This window comes from Falco peregrinus, chromosome 1 (genome assembly GCF_023634155.1).
Source record: "Falco peregrinus isolate bFalPer1 chromosome 1, bFalPer1.pri, whole genome shotgun sequence".
NCBI classification, from domain to species: Eukaryota; Metazoa; Chordata; class Aves; order Falconiformes; family Falconidae; genus Falco; species Falco peregrinus.
The window spans coordinates 34,157,568-34,179,225 of NC_073721.1; the positions used below are offsets into that span (position 1 = coordinate 34,157,568).

At 41.9% G+C, this 21,658-nt stretch overlaps 1 protein-coding gene across 2 annotated transcripts; it reads left to right on the forward strand.

Annotated features, from left to right (window-relative positions):
- Nucleotides 1–135: 135 nt before the first annotated feature.
- ACSL5 (acyl-CoA synthetase long chain family member 5) lies at nt 136–21,658 on the forward strand. 2 transcript variants are annotated; one of them, XM_013300671.3, is made up of 21 exons: nt 136–348; nt 9,475–9,660; nt 10,206–10,314; nt 10,967–11,031; nt 11,110–11,211; nt 11,542–11,641; nt 12,887–13,065; nt 13,776–13,808; nt 14,029–14,080; nt 14,652–14,725; nt 15,158–15,235; nt 15,462–15,596; nt 16,017–16,151; nt 16,226–16,321; nt 16,881–16,953; nt 17,847–17,935; nt 18,023–18,139; nt 18,586–18,729; nt 19,718–19,819; nt 20,196–20,267; nt 20,698–21,658. In XM_013300671.3, exons 2-21 carry the CDS (start codon nt 9,505–9,507, stop codon nt 20,836–20,838), a joined length of 2,052 nt encoding a protein of 683 aa, XP_013156125.1. In that variant the 5' UTR covers nt 136–348; nt 9,475–9,504; the 3' UTR covers nt 20,839–21,658. The 2 variants fall into 2 exon arrangements, with proteins under 2 accessions (XP_013156125.1, XP_055649884.1); XM_055793909.1 differs by lacking the exon at nt 136–348 and adding an exon at nt 3,479–3,692.

Sequence of the window (21,658 nt, forward strand, 5' to 3'; positions counted from 1 at the left end):
GCAAGTGTGCCGCTTCCGCCGGGCTGGGGTTAGCTTTCACAACGTGCTGCTCTCTTCTAAAGCTGTTGCGCAAGAGTTGTGTGTTTAACATTTCTAACCAGCCAAAATTGCTCTTTATATTTGATCAGGAATATTTTTTTTTTTACCTTTGAACCTGTTGCAACGCAGGTTCAAAGGTTACCTGGGTGCAGTGTTGCCCGTTTATTAAAGCGACACACTGATGATTCGGGGCTTAGTCCTGCCACAGGAGCTGGGTAAGCACCAACCCTTGAACACCCACTTGGAGTTGCAAAGCAGCGAAGGAAGCAAGCTGTACCGGTCCCTCCACCCTCCTCCAGCTGACGGAAGGTAAGCAAATCTCGCATGATCCATGCCTCCCAAGTACTAGGCTTCCTGCTCCTGCAGAGAAGTACTGCAAGTGGGATAATCTACTTAACGTGCTGCAATGCTTGTGACCAGTGCACTCTTCTCATCATGCTGTGTGCTGTTAAAGGCAACGGCTGCATAACTGGCTGCATGTTGTTAAAGAAGCAAGTCTGGGCTTGGCTGGCGCACAGAGAAATCACAGCCTGAGTGAGAGCAGCAGCCTGAAGGCTCCCTGCTACTATAGGCTGGCTGGAACTGGTAAACCTGATTACCATCCAGGCTGAACTCATTTTCTTATCAGTTTGTAAATTGTGTCTATTTAAAGATACAGTGCATGGAGTACCAGTGCCAAGCTCCAATTCAGATTTATGCTTAAAACAGAGTTCCAGAAATAGAAGAACCATTTGGTTCTGCAGTATCACAGGCAGATTTTTGAAGTCTTGTCAATAAGAACTTGTTATAGACTAAATCATTTATACACACAAGCTTATTAGCAACATTTACTACAATAGGACCTTAATCCCTAACTAAGAACACAGAAGCTGGCTAGAATGCCTTTTTTTAACATTTTAAAAGCACAGATCTTGGAGTATGGTACGCAAGACTGCTGCTGTTGCCTTGGTACAACTGCTTCGTGTAGTTATGGAGATGGAGCCTTCTCCAAACCCTTGCTTCTGTACAGAGCTGCAGCTGTAACAAAGGACAGGAGAACGGAGGCAAAGATAAACCAGAAATGAAGCTACAAGTAAGAAAACTGGCAAAAAGCATCCTGCTCTTCCAAGACCTATGCCCATCATCCTGTCCATACTACCTTCTCAGAGGAGCCCACCTATGCTCTGAGAAGATTATGTCCCTGTGCAGTTACACTGCTTTACAAAAGCTAGAAGCTGCCCTTGAAAGGTGTAGCAGAGCAATAAAGAATAATTATATTCATAGCATTAAGAAAAAAACCTGGAATTCAAAACCCCTTCAAATAAAGTGAGCCCACACTTCCCACAGACTCAAAATGTAGATTCAAGTTGTGAAGTGACAACAGAGAAAACTAAACACTGGGCTAATGCTTCCCCTTCATTTAGTTACATCCTCCGCTATTTGCTATAGGTAAATGGGCTGTTTTGGCATCTTTGGATATCAAAAGCCAGTGTTGTGCTATGAACTTAATCTTTATTATAAAAGCTCATCTTATCCATCCTCTAAGAAAACCTTTTGTGACAGTAAAACCAGAAAGGAAACTACTTGAACTCTCTATACCCATACTCTACCTACTGCACATCTTAATTTGCTAATGGGTATGAAAGATGCAGGTGTACATTTTACATACATGTACATAAAGAAGCAAAGGTTGAGTTATTCATGTCTGCTTCATTTTTTTGGCAGAGAATTACTAGCAACAAATGGATTTGTGCCTCACAAAAATCTGGAGTTTATTCAGGTCATTTGAGGCAGCATAAAAAATTAAAAGCATCAAAATTTGCATGTCACTTCTTACGCATACCAGGGAAGGGAAAGAGCATCAGCTGTATTCTGATTTATGAGCATTGAACAGAACCAATCATTAACAAGAAGCAATCCTCCCCAGGGCTTTCCTGTGTGCATCCCTTAATCCCATTTATGTCGGAGCTGTGGGACCTGCTAAGTGCAGGCAATGCAGTGTAACCTCACCAGTCCAGGGACCACTGATATCACATGCTGGGCTTCTGGCAGGCCAGGTAGGACAGTACTGCGGGCATGTTCTCTTGCACCTGTGGCCCCCAGTCAATGCATCTAAGATGCACAGCATTGCTACCCAACAGCTGATCAGAGACAGGGTAAATTCACTGCTTTGTCTCTTCCTCCTGGAAAAATAACAGCCTGAGACCAGATACCTGAAGGGGGAAATCCCTTAGTGAGGCACCCGGAGAAGGTGCTAACAGAGCTGGCTGGGTTGGAAGCCTGGCCTTCTTCCCCTTCTCTGTAAGAGGTATTCCCTCTGTCTACACACCAGTGCATCCTGACTGGCACTATTACAGCTGAAGGTCACACCTTCACTTAAATGCCACAGGAACATGTCTGGGTAGGGAAAGCCAAAGGCAGAGGAGTTTTATTCAGGACAAGCTATTTCTTTTTCATCTTTATGTAAACTGTACAGCAAAATCGGTGAATTAAGCCTCAGCTTCCCTAAAAGTGTATCTGCATTATTAAATAATGCCACAATTACAGCATAAGTTAGCTTTACCTGAATAGTATAAAGTTTACAGCAGCAATAAAAATATAATTGCAATTAGTAGAGGCTATAAGTTTTAGTATGCCAAGGTCCAGGCCAGGTTGTGTTCTGGAAGCAAGTACATGCTGTGTTATTCCACCCCAGCTACAGTTAGTCTAGCTAAGCAGATTATTCTGAAATCATGCAGCGCAGAAAAACTTTCAGATGGACAAACAGTTAAGCAGGCAAACAATTCCAAGACCTGAGGTCAAGGCACTAAAGAGAGGTGAAGCTACTGTCTTCCCACCCCTCCAAACCAGCTGCCAAATCCCAGTTATGATAGACAAGCACCGGAGAAAAAAAAAAGGGGGAACTGCAGCAGCTCTGAACTTGTAAATGAAGAAGTGCAACTATAAAACCTGAAGCAAAATCCCTGTCATAGCAGGAAACAAAACTAAGGTTTGAAATGTGAATCACCATAGCCTTGTGCAAATAGTTGTATATATGTAAGTCTATACAACAGCAGAAAGAACCAGGTAGCTTTTGGGGGAAGAGGGGTGGGGGCAGGAAGCCTACAAGTAGACCACCAAAACCAAACGAACCAAACCCAGTGGCAGAAACAGGGATCCATCTCACCAGCAAGTATGTTACAACAGCACATAAGAAATACTGTACTCAAAATATTTTGTTGATATTTTGGGCTACAATAGGTCTGCTCAGCTTAATGCACGTGCAGCTGTAGCGAGAGAAGTGCTTTGTTGAGCAGACAGCTTTGTACGCAGAGAAAACAACAGCAAATAGATTATACACAAGAAATTATAAATGCAATTTCAAAAAGGTTTGGTCTCCCTCTCACCCAGTTCTTCAGAAACATGTAAACCTCAAGCTATTTTCCTAAAACAAACAAAAAGCTCAACAACTTCCTCTGTGTTTTCTTTTTCTAACCACTTCAGCTCCCCCTTGCCCGTTCCTCCCGCTTCCCAGCGTGCCTCTCTGCTCGCTGATTCATTTGAACCAGGGAGAGGGAACCAGCTGTAGATTTTAATGTGAGTGTTACCTAATAGGTGTTGGCTTGCTACTCTGCTGGTAAGGCTCCCTTTTACTTAGGGAAAAGAGGTTGGCTTCCCACTCCATCTTCAAAATGGTAGGTGTTTGTGATCACCGGTTCTTATCTGCGTATTTGCTCTGAAACATTTTCTGTGTGAGTAACGGAGCTCTGCCTTGCTTGCTGTTACTTAGATGAGCTTTACTGTGACCTATGTGCAAGTGCAGTGATTAGCTGTAGGGTTCAAGATAATGAGTTTTCAGGAGCTGCTAGGAAATGTCTGGTAGCGTGCTATCAGTTAGATGTTAACCTTAGGCTGAATTCAGTTCAGGTATATGTTTGCTCTTTGTTCTTCATAATGTAAATTCTGTATTAACATGTAGAGATAAAAGATGTTAATGCCTAGAAGGTTTTAGTGCTACCTTTTTTCTGTGTGGCTACGTAAGGTGCTTAATGGTGATATTCTTGCTTTCTTAGGAGTTCTATGTGAATTTTCAATTCAATTCAATTGAGCTTTAGTTCTAGCTCTTTAAACCATGCTTGTGTGTCTGGAGAAAATTTCCTATTAATATAATGTTGATGCATGCATGTTTTACATGCATTATACTGACTATTTTAAATTTTTCAAAACTTCAAAGGGCTAGCTGAATATGCCCTATCTTTCTGTGTAGGTAGTTTTCAAGGAGAAAACCTGATACAAAAAAAAACCAAACAAAAACCCAAACCCAAAAACAACAAACATGAAAGCTTAGCTTTTCAACTTACCTGACAAAACTACTTTCAGTACTAAGAACTGTCATGGTATCATTGCCTTCCTGATGGAGGGACAGTAATATTAGACGTAGTAAAAATCTTTATAAACATGACCTTTCTATTTAAGCCTACTGAAAGCCCGAGTTCAGTAGGTTTCACGAGCAAGGTCCAGAAATAGCCTGTAACACGTAGCCTGAAACCACAGAGCACTAAACTTCCTGAAAGTAAGTTACTGAGGCCTCGCTCTTCCCCAGGGCCCAGCAGAGCGCTTCTCAGCCAAGATCAAAGGGCACTTGAACTGTTTGGCTCTGACGTTCATAAGAGGTACTCTGAAAGCCAAGCCTAACTAAAGTGTGTCTTGGGCTTCATGCAAGTTACTGTGCATTTTGCTTTGTGGTTTTGACGTGGCTATGTTCAGCAGCCATTGCTGAGCTTTTTGCACTTTAGCTTCTCTCTGCATGCTGAATGTTAGATGTTCCTAAATCCTGCAGAACACAAGACTTCTTGCTGCGGCTGGAGGAAGATGGGATATAGTGCTTCAAAGGAGTAACAACTGGCAGAGTGTCTCGCATCTGCAGGACACCAGGCAAGAGCTGCACTGCGTAAGCAAATGTAGAGTGAGCTACTGGTGGTTAACTAACTGATTAGTGGCCCCACTGTAGTTGGTTGGACTCTATGCTTCCTGCTCGGAAAGTCAACGTTATCTTAGTAATGCTGAGCAACAAGTTCTCATGATCACTTCAAGAGCATACGCAAACTGTTTCTTAGGTGAACTTGAGACAAAGATAAATCTAGAATACATTCTCCCAGGCAGTGCATGGCCATTGCTTTTGAAATTGTGCAAGTATCAGAGGTTGCTTTGCTGTCTGTGAAGAACTACTGCAATAGAAACGCCACTGATTTCTTTCTTCATATTGCTTTCCAGTGGAGAGAATCTCCTGACTTGAAAAGAATAGAGAGAATAACTGTCTCGTTCCTTCTAGCTAGTGAAGGAATTGCTGTAGAGGTGCTGGGGGTGAGCATACAGTAGAAAAAAGAACATGTACTCCTGAACTCAAGGCTGTAAATGGTATTGCTGTAATCTCCTCTGATAAAACCTAAGATAAAAACTCTGCACTCTGGAGCCCAGTGCATTTTATCCCTGACCATTGATCAGGGCAGACAACCTAAGTGCACTTTTTGTCTAAATGCATCTTATGCACAAGAGCCCTAACAGCTGGTTTGAGGCCTCCTGTGCTTTTTGTATCTTTCTGGTCACTGGCAGCCGAGTCCTGCAGAACAGAGGGGTTCAGGTGCTGCACCCCTGCCCTCCCTACACACTTGAGAAAGCAGCTGGTGCTCAGACTTGCGCCTCAGTGGAAGCTGGTGTCTAAAATAATGCCCTGGCTTTGTCTGATGCTGCACTGAGTTGAGTTTTCACTCAGCTGATATAGATCAGGTATTATGTATGCACAGGGCATTTGGATTTCTGGGTTAAGCACTGGCTGTAGCTGCTGCACAGGAAAGATCTAGGGTAAATCTGTTCCCTTCCCACGGACAGAGAATTGTCAAGTACAGACTTGTGTCTTCTCTGCTGGCTCTCCCGCTCTGAGGACAGCAGGATTAAGCAGCAGGAGGATACTTGAGGTGATTAATTAGCAGTGACTTGGATTTGACAAGTAGTTACAGCTGAAGCTCTAAGCACAGAGCTGTTCTAATGCTGGGAACCGAGACAAATCTGCTGACAGTGTCTGCCACAGCCTGCGTAACACACGGTACGTACTTCAACAGGAGTGACTAAAGCCCAGCTGAGGAAACGTGGTTGGAAAGTAAAAGCAAAATGCTGTCACTATTCTATTCATGCAGTAGAGGAATTGAAAATAGTCCTTCAGATATGAAAAGCATTTTTTCATGTATTGCTAGGTATCTAGGTATCTGCGCTTTTTTTTTTGACACAACACTAACTCCTGTAGCTTTAAAGTATGGTAGGTATTGACTCTTGCACTTATAGTCTCATACAATGCTGTAAATGGGCTAATGAAGATAGTTACTAAAAAAACCCCAACCAACGTAGAAGCAAATGAGCATTAATACTTCCCAGGCTTTAGAGATAAACTTGGCAACAGATCTTTCTTTAAAATAAAAATCCATTTGGCTTATAACTAAAAATCATCCTTGACTGGCTATAGGGATGCTGGTTAGGTTACACTGGGATTAGACTACTGTCTGGTTTCCCTTTCTCTCTATGTGAGAGGCTTGTGGAATCAATTCAGAATCCGAAGGCAAAAGCTTTGCTGCATTTAATCATCCTCAGGCTTTTCTCAACTTGATCAGGTGTTCTCTCTGGACTTTGGGTTCTCTACTCCAAGCATCATTATCCTTCAGGGCCTGATCTTCAGTCATCCTACATGTCTTGGTACAAACTGCCTTGCATGTGAGTCAGTGAGGAGATGAAAATACTGTGGCGGTAAGATTTTCGGTGACTCATTTACTGCTGCATGGAGCATTCGGGGTTAGTGGATTCTCGGATCCTTACCACAAAAAGGTCAGACAAGTGTACTCCGTTAATTTTCTGTCAAAGAAGTCCATGTAACAGACAGTAGCTATTTGTGACAACTGCGCTGATGTGTCTGATCAGGCAGCGTTAATGCTAAGCAGTGTTAATAAGTTACAGTAGAGGACTTGGTGTGATAGACATGATCCCCAGTTCTGTCTATTACCTCTAGCATGATACTCTAAAGGCAACCAATCCTTCCTGGTTTCTAGGAAGTTGTCTTAAAATTACTATTAAAATGAGCACGAGAGCCCTTAAAACTAATACAGCTGGACAGGCATGTGGTCTCTTCAGTTGCCTGCATACAGCTCTTTTCTCTTACTGATTGAAAAATGTCATATCCATTTTTGACATTTGGGAAGTCTCATCTGAAATGCACTGAGTTCAACCTCCTTCTGGCCCATCTGGGGATGGAAAAACACTGGAAAATAGCCCAAGCTGATTGCTGTTGTTCAGTTCCCCTGAATTTTGATTATGAGTGTTCTGCTATCCCTCTAAAAAGATGTGAGAATGCCAAGGTCTAGTTTTTCCAACTTCTAACAAGCTTTCAACATACAAATGGTGCAAATGTGATTTGCCCTGTCACTTGGATCTAGTAGTGGGCTCTGAGTTAAAGGAATAAAGTTTGTATATCTAACTTTTCTTCATACTGGAGTGGAGATGCCTCTACCGAGCTGCCTTGGTGTTCATGCTATAGAAAAGTGACTTGTTCATGTTAACAAAAGAGGAAGTGGCACCATAAACCAGATATGGTTTAATCACCTGCAGAAAGCTGTTTACTAACTGCTCCAGTAATGGGTTACAATGCCAAATGTATAAATGACGAAAAACAGCCGATTGGCAAATTCACTTAATTAATAATCTTCAGTCTTCCGAAGGGAGCAGTGCTACTGTTAAGTGGCTTTGCCCTGAATGTAAACTTGATCAGCAGACCTGGCTTTAGGGGATTTTTTTTTCTCCAGGCTCAATTGAGAAAGGACCAAAAGAATGGTGTGGAGAGGGGTGATACCCTGCGCTGCAGAAAGAGCAGGTTTCTGCTTGCTTGTTTGATATGCCCAGTGACTGGAACAGGCGGTGCAGAGTGCCAAGGGCAGTGCCTGCCTTTCTTGCTGGAGCACAGGCTTTTTTTTTTACTCAATACCTGAAACCAAGGTCAGGAGCTTGAAGGGCACATTGTAACTAAGGCTTAGAGTAGAAAAGAGGTCTAGGGAGTTGGTACTTTTCAGATATGCAGGTGACATACTTTTGGCAGCTTGGACTTGATGACAAGCCTCTGAGGTACCTTTCCTTACCCAGCTGCTGAGTGGGCAAAACATGCCTTCTGTCACCACAGAACACATGAGGGTTGCTGGTGAATGCAGCCACTGGAAACTGGAAACAACAAAACCATAAACCAGATAGGGGTGATCTAACTCTGGTTAGTCTGAGCTTAGAGACCCAAATTCTGACTTAGGGGCTTGACTGAATTTACTGACTGCCTGGAAAATAACTTCAGCTTTCTTGGAATTATGATTAAAGGGTAACTGGAGCCCATTGCTCTGGAAAGCCTGGTATTCTTCTTGTAGAGGGATTTAGTTAGTTGCTAGCTGCTATACCATCTACTGACTGGGTTCCCTTGATTCTATATGAAGGACTTTGGAAGGGTGTGGTTATTCATCTTGCAAAGTGTGACGTGTCATGTGCTGCATAGCAGGATACTAGCAAAGTTAAGTTGGTGAGATCCGAGTTGATTCAGAAAAAAAGCAGTCGCCTGTGCTAGATCTGTCTTGGCCATTCAATCTTAAACATACCAGAACATTTTAGAGATTAAAGTACTTGTTTCTAAGGGAGGAGGCTGAGCTAGATGTCTCTTTGTTTCTTATAAGAAATCTTGGATGCTCAGTTTTTGTTTCCATGCCCTTGAAGGAAAAGACTCTGGAGGATCCAAGCGGCAGAACTGCTGCTGTATTTCCTAGCTAGACTTCCATTGCACACTCCGACTTCCAGGTCACCACTCCTTAGTGGAAACTAACTTTCAGAGCTTTGACTTGTGCTGCATCTCATGCTGAACATGCTTTCACTATTTGAAATACTTGTCCAGCATAAACCCTGCTTTCCAGTAAGAGCAGCTGATAGTGAAGACACTGCTTGTCTTGCACACTTAGATATGTAGGTGTAACATGTAATTTAGCAATACCCCATCCTACGCGACAGCTGTAATAGTGACGAGTTTTCTTACTTCCATTACTCACACCACTCAAGTGTAGGCATTTTTTGGTTATAGTTATCTGAGAAATTAAATACTATTTTTCCCCCAGGCATATTTTTACTCTTAAATAGATAGAATTGACATCTGTTCCTTGTCTGACTTCATCAGGCTTCAGCTTTTTATGGAGGTGGATGCAGCATGGATTAAGAATTATGGGGACAGGTGACCTGAGATCTCTTAAGAGGCTTAAAGCATTGCATAAGTATGCTTCATTATTGTACCAGGACTCTTTAGGGGCAAACGGCTGAAATGATTTGTAGTATTGCTTAACAAACTACTTAAGTAACCGTGGTCATAGGTAGTGAGTGTTTCTAACTCATGTCTATTAAACCTCCTGTTTGTTTCAGGTTCAACTCTGGCTTCACTGATCCAGCACAATGATCTGGATACTTCAAGTCTTGTTCTCACCGCTCCCAACACCAGCATTGATTAGTCTTATAGTATTTGGAGCTGTCATCTTCCTGTGGGTGATAAGCAGGCCAAAACCTGTTTTGCCTCCTGTTGATTTGAACAAGCAGTCAATAGGAATTGAGGTAATACTTACTCTGCTTGTGGGCGTGGACTATTTTTGAGCTTAATGTGAATACTGATCCATTCTGCCTCTGGTTATCAGTGGAAACTCTCCTGTCTGATACGCACAGCCTCTCCTCCCAGGTGTACAACTCAACAGTGTGGTGGGGAGAAGGGAAGTCTTAAGACAGTGAGAGTAAGAAACAGCAGCTCTTGCCAGCAGGGTTAGGTGGGCTTTTTACCGGATGGCCTTGTCACTGACTTTTTCAAATGCTTTGCATTGGCTTTGAGGCTGGTGCTAGACTTCATTTAACTAGGCAAGTGGTAGCACCCAGTCTTAGTTAAGCTCTCTCTAATGACCTGTAATTGAATATTAATCTAGGCCAACTAGAAAATTCCTCTGCATATGACTGATGACCGAGTAGATCAAAATCAGGAAGGAAAACGAGACTTCCCTAACAATGCAATGGTACTGAAATGCTTTAAAGGGGATTGCTGGGAGAATGGCTGAGGAACAAATTACATTGCATCTGTTCTGCACCGATTCATAACTATGCTCTGTTCCCAGGGGGGAGCCAGAAGAGGTGCACTCTTGACAGATAATAACCTGCTTTCTTATTACTTTGAAGATGCTAAAACCTTGTATGAAGTTTTCCAGAGAGGACTGCATGCTTCTGGTAAGTTTTGCATCTGCCAGTTAGTACTTGCCTATCGCAAGTAAATAAAATTATTCCAAGCTCTTTTGCCTTGCCTCTTGTCTGTTGTAATAATACAGGCTAGCAAAAGCTTTCCTAGTCTTCTGTGAGGTGGAGTGACACTTGACCGTATTCCACTCCCCTCCATTTAAAAGTAGTCTTAGTTGGCAGGCTGGGCAGGAACAAATATCAGAAGCTTAAGATGTTAGAGTTCAGTGAAGTCAGCAGACACTCAGCATCAGAAGGAACTGGGAGGAAACACCTCTGCTTTGTCTTATGATACGGGTTTCAGTGTGAAATTACTGCATAATTACAACAGGTGTGCATTTCTGCATATGCAACTTCAGGGGTCCCATGCATGGGAATATGTGATAGCTCGCAAGCCGTTTCAATCTCATGTGGACTGTGAAATGGAAATTATCACCAGATCTTGGAAGTATTGCTTGTAAGGATGAAGCTAACAGTCTTACTGTCTTGGCTTGGGCAGAGTGCTTAACTAAGGACACTGCACTTCCACGGTCCATGCAGTTACCTGGATGTCTGACTAAAAATACTTCACATAAAGTGTTGTGCTGCAGTGCTATGCAATTTCAGTACTTAGCTTTACAATTGCTTTCCTGAACTCTTCTATTAGGAAATGGAAGCTGTTTAGGCTACAGAAAACCCAACCAACCTTATCAGTGGCTGACATATAGACAGGTGAGTATTGCACATGACAGATGATTTAATTTGGGATGCTGTCTTGTAACACTAAAGTGGGGGAAAACTATCTTACAGGTTTTGGACAGAGCTCAATACCTGGGATCAGGGCTTCTGCAAAAAGGATGCAAACCATCATCAAACCAGTTTATTGGCATTTTTGCTCAGAACAGGCCAGAGGTAAGCAAGAAATTGAATATTCTTTCCCAGAATATTCTGACACCTTGGGGAGAGAAAAGGGTCTATATTTAAATCACCTCAGGCCACATGAGGAACAATCACAACTGGCTTTTGCTTCCCCAGTTCCCTTATTACTGCAGAGCACATACCATGCCAGCCATACAATACAACGATCTTGAACCCTCACTACTCAGAGAATCTCATGGACATGCTCCTTACACAACCCCACTACTAATGTGTGCATGGGCTAGTCAAGCTGTATGAAATCTGTAGGTAATCCTGTTTTGTGAGCTGCTAGTTTTCTTTAGCTGTATTGTTTTCTCTCTTCAGTGGATCATTTCAGAGTACGCCTGCTACACTTACTCAATGGTTGCTGTTCCACTGTATGACACTCTGGGGCCAGAGGCCATTGTATATATTGTTAACAAAGGTAAATATGGAGTTCCACTGTTTCATAATGATTTCTCTAAGAACTTTTGTTTGGAGAAGGTGGAAGTTCAAGGGAATTTGATGCAAAAATCAGAGTAGCTTTAACCTTACTACTCTTTTACTTTTATAGACACTTAATTCTGTAAACAAAGCTGCTTTGCGAAGAACATGGTTCAATGCCTAGAAGAAGCCAGTGGGTTTCCTATGTCTCCTGGCATTTTCAGTGCAAGTCCACTAAAGACCTGCTAAATCCTGTGGACCATCCTGCAGTCAGAGCGCTCAACCATTTGCTAGTTGAGGTTTTGCAATCTTGAACTCCCACACTGCCAAATCAGTCAGACAATGCAGACAAAACAAGACAAAGAAAACTTGCATGCAAATTAAGACTAGATGTGTGTCTGTTATTTGAAGTTGTAGGATATAAAGAGCGGAGGAGGGGAGGGTAAAGACGTGCCTAAATTTGTTTTATCCATTTGGTTAGGGCCTGTTGTTCTACAGAAGCAACAACTAGCATGCCATCATGAAAGAAACTGATGAGGAAGCTTGAATAAACCTTCAAACATTCTTCCCCTAGTTTTAGAGGAGAAATTGGGTGGCAGGGAGATATCCACTGCTGTCACAACGATCTGGGATCCAACCCATAAACAGGATTTGCCAACAAAATCACTTTGACAGTTATGCTGGTGAACACTGCAAACAGGTCTTGCCTTGACTATGCAGCTGTGACTTACTAGGCTAATGGGGAACCAGCACGTTCAGGCAAATCCAATTCATCTGCCAGCTTAATGGGAAATGCTTCTGTAATTGCATAAAACTCTCTTGCACATGCAGGGAACCTGAGGCATCAACTCAAGAATTTTAGCTACCTCTTTCAAGCAGGGTCTAAATTCCTTTAGATTTAAGGAAGAGGGCTAAACCTAAACAATCAGTGAGAACAATTCTGAGCTTTTATGGCAATACCAAAAGTTCAAATGCCTATCTTGACTGTGACTGAAGATACTTGTCTTCAGTTCCTCAGCAGTTGCCCTCACTTTGTATAGCTGAAATCTCAAGTTTGCCCCATCAGTTGGCCATGGTAGAAGGAACCTTCGTAGCACTGTAAGCCAGCCACTGAATCCACGTGAACAAATGCAAATGGATTTAGAACAAACCAATGCTATGTTCTAAATGTATGCACTACTAAGCTGCCACTCTCTAGCCTCATGTCTTCTAAACAGACTTCTGAAATGTAATTTCTTTTCTACAGCTGACATAAACATAGTGATCTGTGACAAGCCCGAGAAGGCACAGATCTTGCTTGAGAACTGTGAGCAAGAAAAGACCCCATATCTGAAGACTATCATTCTCATGGATCTATTTGATAAAGAGCTCAAGGACAGAGGAGCTAAAGTGGGAATCGAAATTCTAGCACTGCAGGAAGTTGAGGTAGGTGGCTAAAGGCTTCTGCTAGATCTTGCAGAGGAATACCTTGCCAGCTAGACATCTGGACCTTCCCTGGCAACAATGACACTTTAATGTAAGCATTATCCAGTTGTCACATCCTGTAACTGAGACCTTGATGAGCAGTCATTTTGAAACTTGGTATATTTAGCCAAGTGGACTTGCAGAGTTCAAGCCATTGACAAAAGTTGGGTCCGTGTATTGTGGACAGTCAGTATGCATTAAACTGAAGACTTCCTTAGCTTAATTCATGGTGAAGTTTTAACAGGATTTATCAGGCTTCTAAGTTGGCAATTGAGTATAATTGAAAACTCTAAGTGCAAATTACTGGCTGCTTTGACATCCCAATACTAGGCTTAATCTTCCAGATATGATGCATAAATGTATAAAAAGATGTAAAGGTATGTGGCTTACATCAAACAAAACGAAGTATCTCCACTCAGGATTTCCAAATTCCTGAAGTAGTTCTGATCACTTTCTACACACTCAAGATTTATGCTTTCCACAACCCCAGGCATCAGCTTTTCCAAGTTGTGTGTATTAAATTCAGGAAGACCAGCATCTCTCTCTGAATTAGAAACATTATCAAGAGGCAAAGTAAAAACAAGTGTTGCATTTGACATGAAATTATTCATCTACTATTGTTGCATGTCTTTCTGTTGCAATTGTTAAGCTGCATTTTCTCTTTAACACAGGAGCTGGGAAGAAACAACATCAGAGAACCAGTTGTAAGTATCTCTGTGGAACAGTTATAATTTTGCAAAACTACACTCTGAAAAGACCTCTTGCCATGCTGCTAGTAGAGGAGGCTGGCAGGATTCTTTTTCTATCTTGTCTTGCTGTTTCCAAACAGAATTCCTGGTTTATCCCAATTTAGGAAGTGTATGTAGATGCTGACAAGCAATATAATCCTTACTCTGTTGACCTTATATGACTTTTTCCCTCTAGCCTCCTAAACCTGAAGATCTTTGCATTGTGTGTTTTACCAGTGGAACCACAGGTAAGAGAATATATAGTGATGCTTCCCCATTAAAACATTCTCCCTGTGCTGTAAAAAAAACCCCAAAAGCACCAAAACAACTTTCCAGCCCAAAAAAGAAACTGCTAATGACACAGAATTAATACAGTAAATTAGAACAGTGCCAAGCCACTACTGCAGTTTTACTTGGGACACTGTTACCATAAGTCAAGTACACTAAGGCAAAGCTTCTTAGAGCTGGGGGGAAGACTAGCCAAATTCATGTTGTCTTAGCCTATGAAAAATACAGAGTCTTAATGTTAAAAGAGATTTGTTGTTTAACTGTGTCTGTATTCTGATCCACAGGGGCTAGAGAAACAACTTGTTTCAGCATTCTCTATGCTACTCCTAATGCTGTTTCAGTAGACATTTCCTTTATGTTATATCCATAGCTGAAAGCGCTCAAGATGAAGTGTATTTGTGATCTCTTAAGACAATGCATGCTATGACTGAGCCTAATACCAAGATGGTTCAAACTGAGCCAAACAAGACATGGGAAACTGACAGCAGAAGCAGTCAGAGCTACAGCTGACTTTGCTTGATCTCTCCAAAGGTAACCCTAAAGGAGCCATGCTGACACATCAAAATGTTGTTGCAAATGCTGCTGCCTTCCTTAGAAGCACAGAGGTAAGCTACTGCGAATGGTGTTCTCTAGGCTACGTCGCTCAGTCATGAAACTACCTTTAATGTGGGCATTTTCTGCAAACCATTCACCTCAGGCCCGTATTTCAATGGGACAATAGTACTGCAAGAAACTTGGTTTAATCTTGAACAAGAACTTCTACACAGAAATTATTCTAGAATGAGTCAGGGCTAAATGCCAAGATACTCAACTACCCTATTTCAAGTCTTGCCAAAACATAAAACTAATCTTGATCTAGTATGGCTGAATTACAGTTGTGAATTTTGAAGGTGATGGATGAACCTGAGTTGCTTCAGTCATTTGAAGTGTCTATTTCAAAGTACTCAAATTGATCCAAACTTTATTCACATTCTACTTAAGAGTAAGTCAAGCAGGCATAGGGAATGCTAACCTGCTTCTATTTCTTTCCCCTCTAGAACACAGTTGAGTGTACAAGTTCAGATGTCACCATGTCCTACCTTCCCCTGGCTCACATGTTTGAGAGGGTTGTACAGGTATGTACAGATGTATGTATCTGAGCTTCTATAAACCAATATAGTGAAAGGTATGATAGCCTTCTGTATTTCCTTGAAACCTACTCACACAAGAACTTTCCTGTCACTGGGCACTAGAAATCATGCTGCTTTCCATAAACAAATAATTATATGAATATTTCCATAAACAAATAATTAATGAAGCTAGGAATTATCCTTGACTAAGCTTAGCCTGGTCAATTTTTAGACTGTGGTCTACAGCTGTGGAGCAAAAGTAGGCTTCTTCCAAGGAGACATCAAGTTGCTAACAGATGACATGAAAACCTTGAAGCCAACACTATTTCCAGTTGTACCAAGACTGCTCAATAGGATATATGACAAGGTATGTGAGCAATTTTAGCTTAACTATCTTCATGTTCATATGTCTCAGCAAGCATACAAGTTTAAATGAATATTGAATGTATCCTTTCTGAAGTGATGGAAAGAGTACTGGCACCTGGTGTAACCAGTCATGACTGGGCTAAGTCTGTTGCTGTTCAGAGACAAAAAGTTTGTTTACTTTTGGAATGCAAATGCAGCCAGTGCAAAGATAGTAGGGTCCCTACTATACCTCAAAGCTATGGCTGAAGTGTGTCAGCATTAGCACGAATTAGTATTAGCCCTTAGTTCATCTCCTAGACCTAGGCAGCAGTGAAGACAGACCCCAGAACATCAAAGTAAGATACACTGCCTCCTAACAAAGCAAGAACTGGAGGTACAGATGTGAGTTAAACCCAAGAGTCACCAATACTTTTTGTTGCAGATACAAAGTGGTGCAAAGAGCCCAGTGAAACGTTGCCTGTTAAACTTTGCTGTGATTATGAAGATGGCTGAAATAAAACAGGGCATAATTCGAAATGACAGCATATGGGATAAACTAATCTTCAAAAAAGTTCAGGTAAGTTATTCCGAGTGTAAGTGAGCTCAGCAATGTAGTAGCGGAGGATCTGATGGCTTCTATTTCACTTCTAGGAAACCATGGGTGGAAGAGTGCGTATAATGGTAACAGGCGCAGCCCCTATATCTCCCTCTGTCTTGACATTTCTTAGAGCAGCATTAGGCTGTCAGGTAAGTTGAGGGTTTTTTTCTTAAAGTAAGACCTGTTTGATTATGCCCAAATAAGTGACAAATGATAAAGCTGTACTCCAGCCCAGCTTCTTCCTGGGGCACTTGCTGTCAGTCTTCAGTATTTCCAGGCTGCTTGATCTAACACTAACAGGAAAAAAATTCTGCAGGGCTGGCTTCAAACTACACTACCAAAAAACTATCCTGTAGGCTTTGGGAAGAGGAATATAGCAGGAGTAATAGGAACATGCAGCACTTAAAGTTAGGCAGCTGCCTCTTGTGCTCTGTGGCTGATTCTGGTAGTCAACGAGCTCCTAATGTAGTGCACTTAAGAACACAGTTCAGAGAACGAGGTGACCAAAGCAAGGTTTTGGTAAAGCAAAGTTTGGATAGGTGAATTTGAAGAACATCTGGTTATATCAATAAGACCAAGATATCTTAAAGGCTAAGATTTTCTTGGCTTCCTTCCTAAGAAGAAGACTTGAGCATGGACATAGTTGAAACTAAGCTCTTTCACACCAAGGACTTGATGTTCAAAGAATATTTATCCTTTCTTACACAGATCTTTGAAGCTTATGGCCAGACTGAATGCTCAGCGGGATGCACTTTCTCAATGCCTGGAGACTGGACGACAGGTATGGTAGCCAGGACTTGGAAACTCTTCCACAGCTGTCAAGAGAGAGTGGCACTCAAGCTTAGGTGCTCTACTGCTTTTATTTCAATATAAGTTAAATCCTGGGTACTTAACCTCAAAGTTATTCTTGGTGGCAAGCCACCTGTCTGCCTAATAGGTACCAAAATTCTGGACTCACTACGGGAGGATCTTTTGTGTAAAGTGACACAGGTCAACTTAGACCTTGTGCCAGTGTACAGGAAAGGAGTGTCTGTACAGAGCTGAGCAAACTGCACAAGGATTTCCCAAATGGCTTTAAGAAGCTAGCTTTAGCCCCCAAATAACTTTTTTTACTCAAAAAATAGTGACTAAAATATCAGACGCAATACTTGACTATTTTTCTAAAGGACTACCTGACATTGAAGATTTAGCTTTCATCTTCGCAAGGGTGCTTTTAATATTGGGTATTCTAAATTCAAGCCCAAGTCACCATCTTTGGGAACACAATAACTGCAGAGCATAATGAGGACAAAATGCAAAAGAATACCAGGATCTATGAGGGAATTCTGTGGAGGCAAGTGTGCTACATGGCTGGTGTGGTTGATTATGCCAATAAATGGTTCTAAGCATTGAGACTTAGCTGCTCCTTATCCTGCATTAAATGTTCTGAAAATGGCATTACAATAATTTTGTGGAACATCTGTTGTCAGATGCCTTTAAAGGGTATTGGTTCTTGCTAAAGCAGTGAACAAAGAGCCGTTAAGTATCTACTATCACTGAAGTCTTTCATACGTAGGCAGCACCCGAGCTCTGCCATCTGGCTTCAAGAGCTAGTCTTTCTAGCTTTAGATCAATTAGGGCCAACTGCTAGCAGAATCCCCCAAACATAACTGTTCTTGGTTTTTTTCCTCTTAGGCCATGTTGGAGCCCCTCTGGCTTGCAATATCATAAAACTAGATGATGTGGAAGAAATGAACTACTACTCTTCTAACAATGAAGGCGAGGTAGGTACGATCCCCTGTGTGTGTGTGTGTGTCAGGAAATACTGAAAGATAAGACTTGGTACTAATGCTGTTCTGTGCTTGCTGCAGGTCTGCATTAAAGGACCAAATGTGTTCAAGGGTTATCTGAAAGACCCTGAGAAGACAGCAGAAGCAATTGATAAAGATGGCTGGCTCCACACTGGAGACATAGGGAAATGGTTGCCAGTGAGTAATTGCTTAAAACAAACCATCCCTTGGATGTGAATTTCTGGTTAGTTTACAATAATCTGAAAAGCTGGAGAAGTGAATTGTAGGAGAAAAGCCTTCCACAGTAGTTTATCATCCACCGAGTAACTCCAGGTAAAGCTCCAATGACCAATTAGGTGACAAGATCTCAAGTAACACCTGCTAAGCCAGCAGTAAAGGCTGTGTCACTTCCACAGTGAAGAACAAGATGTCTTGGTTTCTGTCAAAGAATAAAGAAGCTGTCTAATCATGTCCTGAGCTAACTGGAGAAATTAGACGACATGCCACTTCTCTCTGTAGAAACCAAAGACCAGTTCCAGACTAGCATGTGCCTTTCACAGAACAAAGCTAAACCTATTATCTTCTACTTCTTATAGAAGCAAGACAGAGACTTGAAACTAATGGCCTCCATCTTTAACTTCTAGAATGGAACACTGAAGATCATTGATAGGAAGAAGAATATATTTAAACTTGCACAAGGAGAATACATTGCTCCAGAGAAGATAGAAAATGTCTATATCAGAAGTGCTCCTGTAGCCCAGGTCTTTGTACATGGGGAAAGCCTGAGGGTAAGTGATGCCAGGAGTGAGCATCCTGCAAGACTCCTTCCACAATGAGTTCTGGAAGGTCAGGACACAAATTATGCATATAGAAAAGTCCTTGAACAAGATCTGTTCCTGAGAGTGCCGTGTTTATAAAAATATCCTATCAGACCTATAGCTTTCCCAATTGACACCAAAGAAAAGGAGATCTTGACATCAAGTTGCAAGCTGGGTAAAGACTAATTACATACTTGTATGGGATTAGTATGTCAGGTCAGCTCTATATAGTTTAGAATTAATGAATAGTTTGGGTTGGAAGGGACCTTTAAAGGTTATCTAGTCCAAACCCCCTGCAATGAGCAGGGCCATATTCAGCTAGATCCGGTTGCTCAGAGCCCCATCCAGCTTGACCTTGAATGTGTCCAGGGATGGGGCATCTAGCACCTCTCTGGGCAACCTATCCCAGTGTTTCACCACCCTCACTGTAACACAATTTCTTCCTTATATCTAGCCTAAATCTACTTTCTTTTAGTTTAAAAATATTACCCCTTGTCCTATCCCTACAGGCTCTACTAAAAAGTCTGTCCCCATCTTTATTACAGGCTCCCTTTAAGTACTGGGAGGCTGCTATAAGGTCTCCCCAGAGCCTTCTCTTCTCCAGGCTGAACAACCCCAACTCTCTCAGCCTGTCTTCCTAAGAGGGGTATTTCTTGACTCGTTTGCCACAGAGGTGTCACTATGCTAGCAGAGCCCTGTCTTCAACCTGTAAACCAGCCAAAATTAATTGCTGAAGCATTTAGCACACATAACAAACTACATTAGTACTTCAATTAGTGCTGTCAGAACTTTAGGTAAGTGACTGAAGCCTTTGTAGCTATCTTCCAAACTCTGGAAATGGATGGGGATGTAGATGTGGCTTGTTATAGAGACACTGTCAACAATCAAGTTCACATAGACAAAATAATTTCAGATGCCTTATCTTGGTCTGAACATGGCTACTTCCACCTGTTTTCAGTCTTTTCTAATAGGTATAGTGGTTCCTGATCCTGAGACGCTTCCAGAATTCGCAGCAAAACTGGGAGTAAAAGGTTCCTATGAAGATGTCTGCAAAAATCCAGTAAGTGTCTTTGTTTTTAGTGGGTTATAGAAAGAATTTAATTCTGAAGCCCCATCTTGCATTGCTTTGACTTCCTTCTACCCCCTTTTTTATTTTTGTAAATTAAGCTGGCTTAATGCTGGGTGAGTCATGCAAACAACCTTACAATAAAAACTGGAACTAAGTGTAGGTGTCTTTTGATGTTTCAAGGGCTATCACTGCTTCTTTTCCAGCAAGAAGACAGGCACAACCTCTCATAATAAGAGAAATCTTGAATGTTGAAATATGTACGTTCTTGCCAACCTCAGTTTTCACTGAATGAGCAGTGGGTATGGTCTTGAGTTGCAATTACAAAATGGCAACTTTACCCACTCTGCTCCTGCTCTGTTTCTTCTAGGCAGTGAAGAAAGCTATTTTAGAAGATATGGTCAGACTGGGGAAAGAGGCTGGCCTTAAATCCTTTGAGCAAGTGAGTACTTCCAAATCCTGCTTGTCACAAGCACCTGTATGGCTAATGCAATGGCTGGGAAGTCTTCATTCCTGTTACTGACTGTGCCAGGATGGGACCTAAGCAGCTGTCCCTGACAACTGAAGTAGGCAATGAAACATTGCCCGGCTGCCTGTCTCTTGGCCAAGAGACTGGTCGCTGTACAGGGCCACAGTAGCAATTGCCATGGGATGGAGTGGAGGCTCACCATAGGCTGCAGCAGCTGTACTGTAATTCCAGCCTATCCTCTTCCTGTGTCAGCTAAAAGGAGTTTGATTTGCATCAAAAAACAGTTTAGTTACTGGAGCTCCTGAGACTGAGTTCTTGCACTGAGCTCAAGGAAGCTGGGAAGAACTGAAGGTTGTCCTCCAAGTTGTTATGTGTTATGTGCAAAATTACTTTCTTTTAATAGGTTAAAGACCTGTACATCCACACAGAGATGTTCTCTGTAGAAAATGGACTCTTGACACCAACACTGAAGGCAAAGCGAACAGAGCTTGTTAAAGTATTCCAGAAGCAGATTGAGGCCCTCTATTCAAGCACGCAGGAATAGGTGGCCAGTTCAATTTGAACTGCATGGAGTATACAAATAAATCTGTGACACTACATGACCTATGGAGAACACAGGCATGAGTGGAGAGGAGCAAGAACTTAAATATATTTGTTTCTGCTATCATGGGAAAAATTACTTTCAGGTGAAGATGGCTATAGTGTAACTGACAGCTGGCAGCATTCACATCTTGCAGGACTAAGCATCAGCTGTCTAGGCAAAGCCAGAACTTTCATCTTCCTTGGACTGTGAAGTGCAAAAACCCTCAATAGCCTCATCCTTTAAAAGGCAATTGTATGCACTTCTCGCTGTCAAAAACAAATCTTGTTTTCCTGCTCCAATGATGAACTCCATTGTGACCTTTTGTGGACTGATCTGCAATCGGACTGAACTCTTTCATGCAGTTACATGTTTTGGATGGGGGGGAGACAGTTCAAAAAACAAGTGCAGGAAAATAACACTTCAGTTTCCACTCAGGATGCTGCATCCTCTCTCAACTCAAGCTGTCACAATACAAATTGGAGCTTAACATCTGTTCAGCAAATAGAGAAGTGCATTTCCTGCTCCTAGCGCTGGACCCACAGTATACATTGTTTTTAATAAAAAATTAAGTCTGACGTCATCTGGTTTACAAAGTATGTGTCTAAAGCAAACATACGTGTCTAGTATGGGAGGCACTGGATCAGTTTTTGCACGTTCTGAAATGCAATGGCAGTTATAAAGCCTCTACACTTACGAATTTGGGTCTGATAAGTGGAAAACTTTAGCTGCCATTCCTAAGGATGTAAGATGCAATAAATTGTAACTGCCCAATGAAACTAAA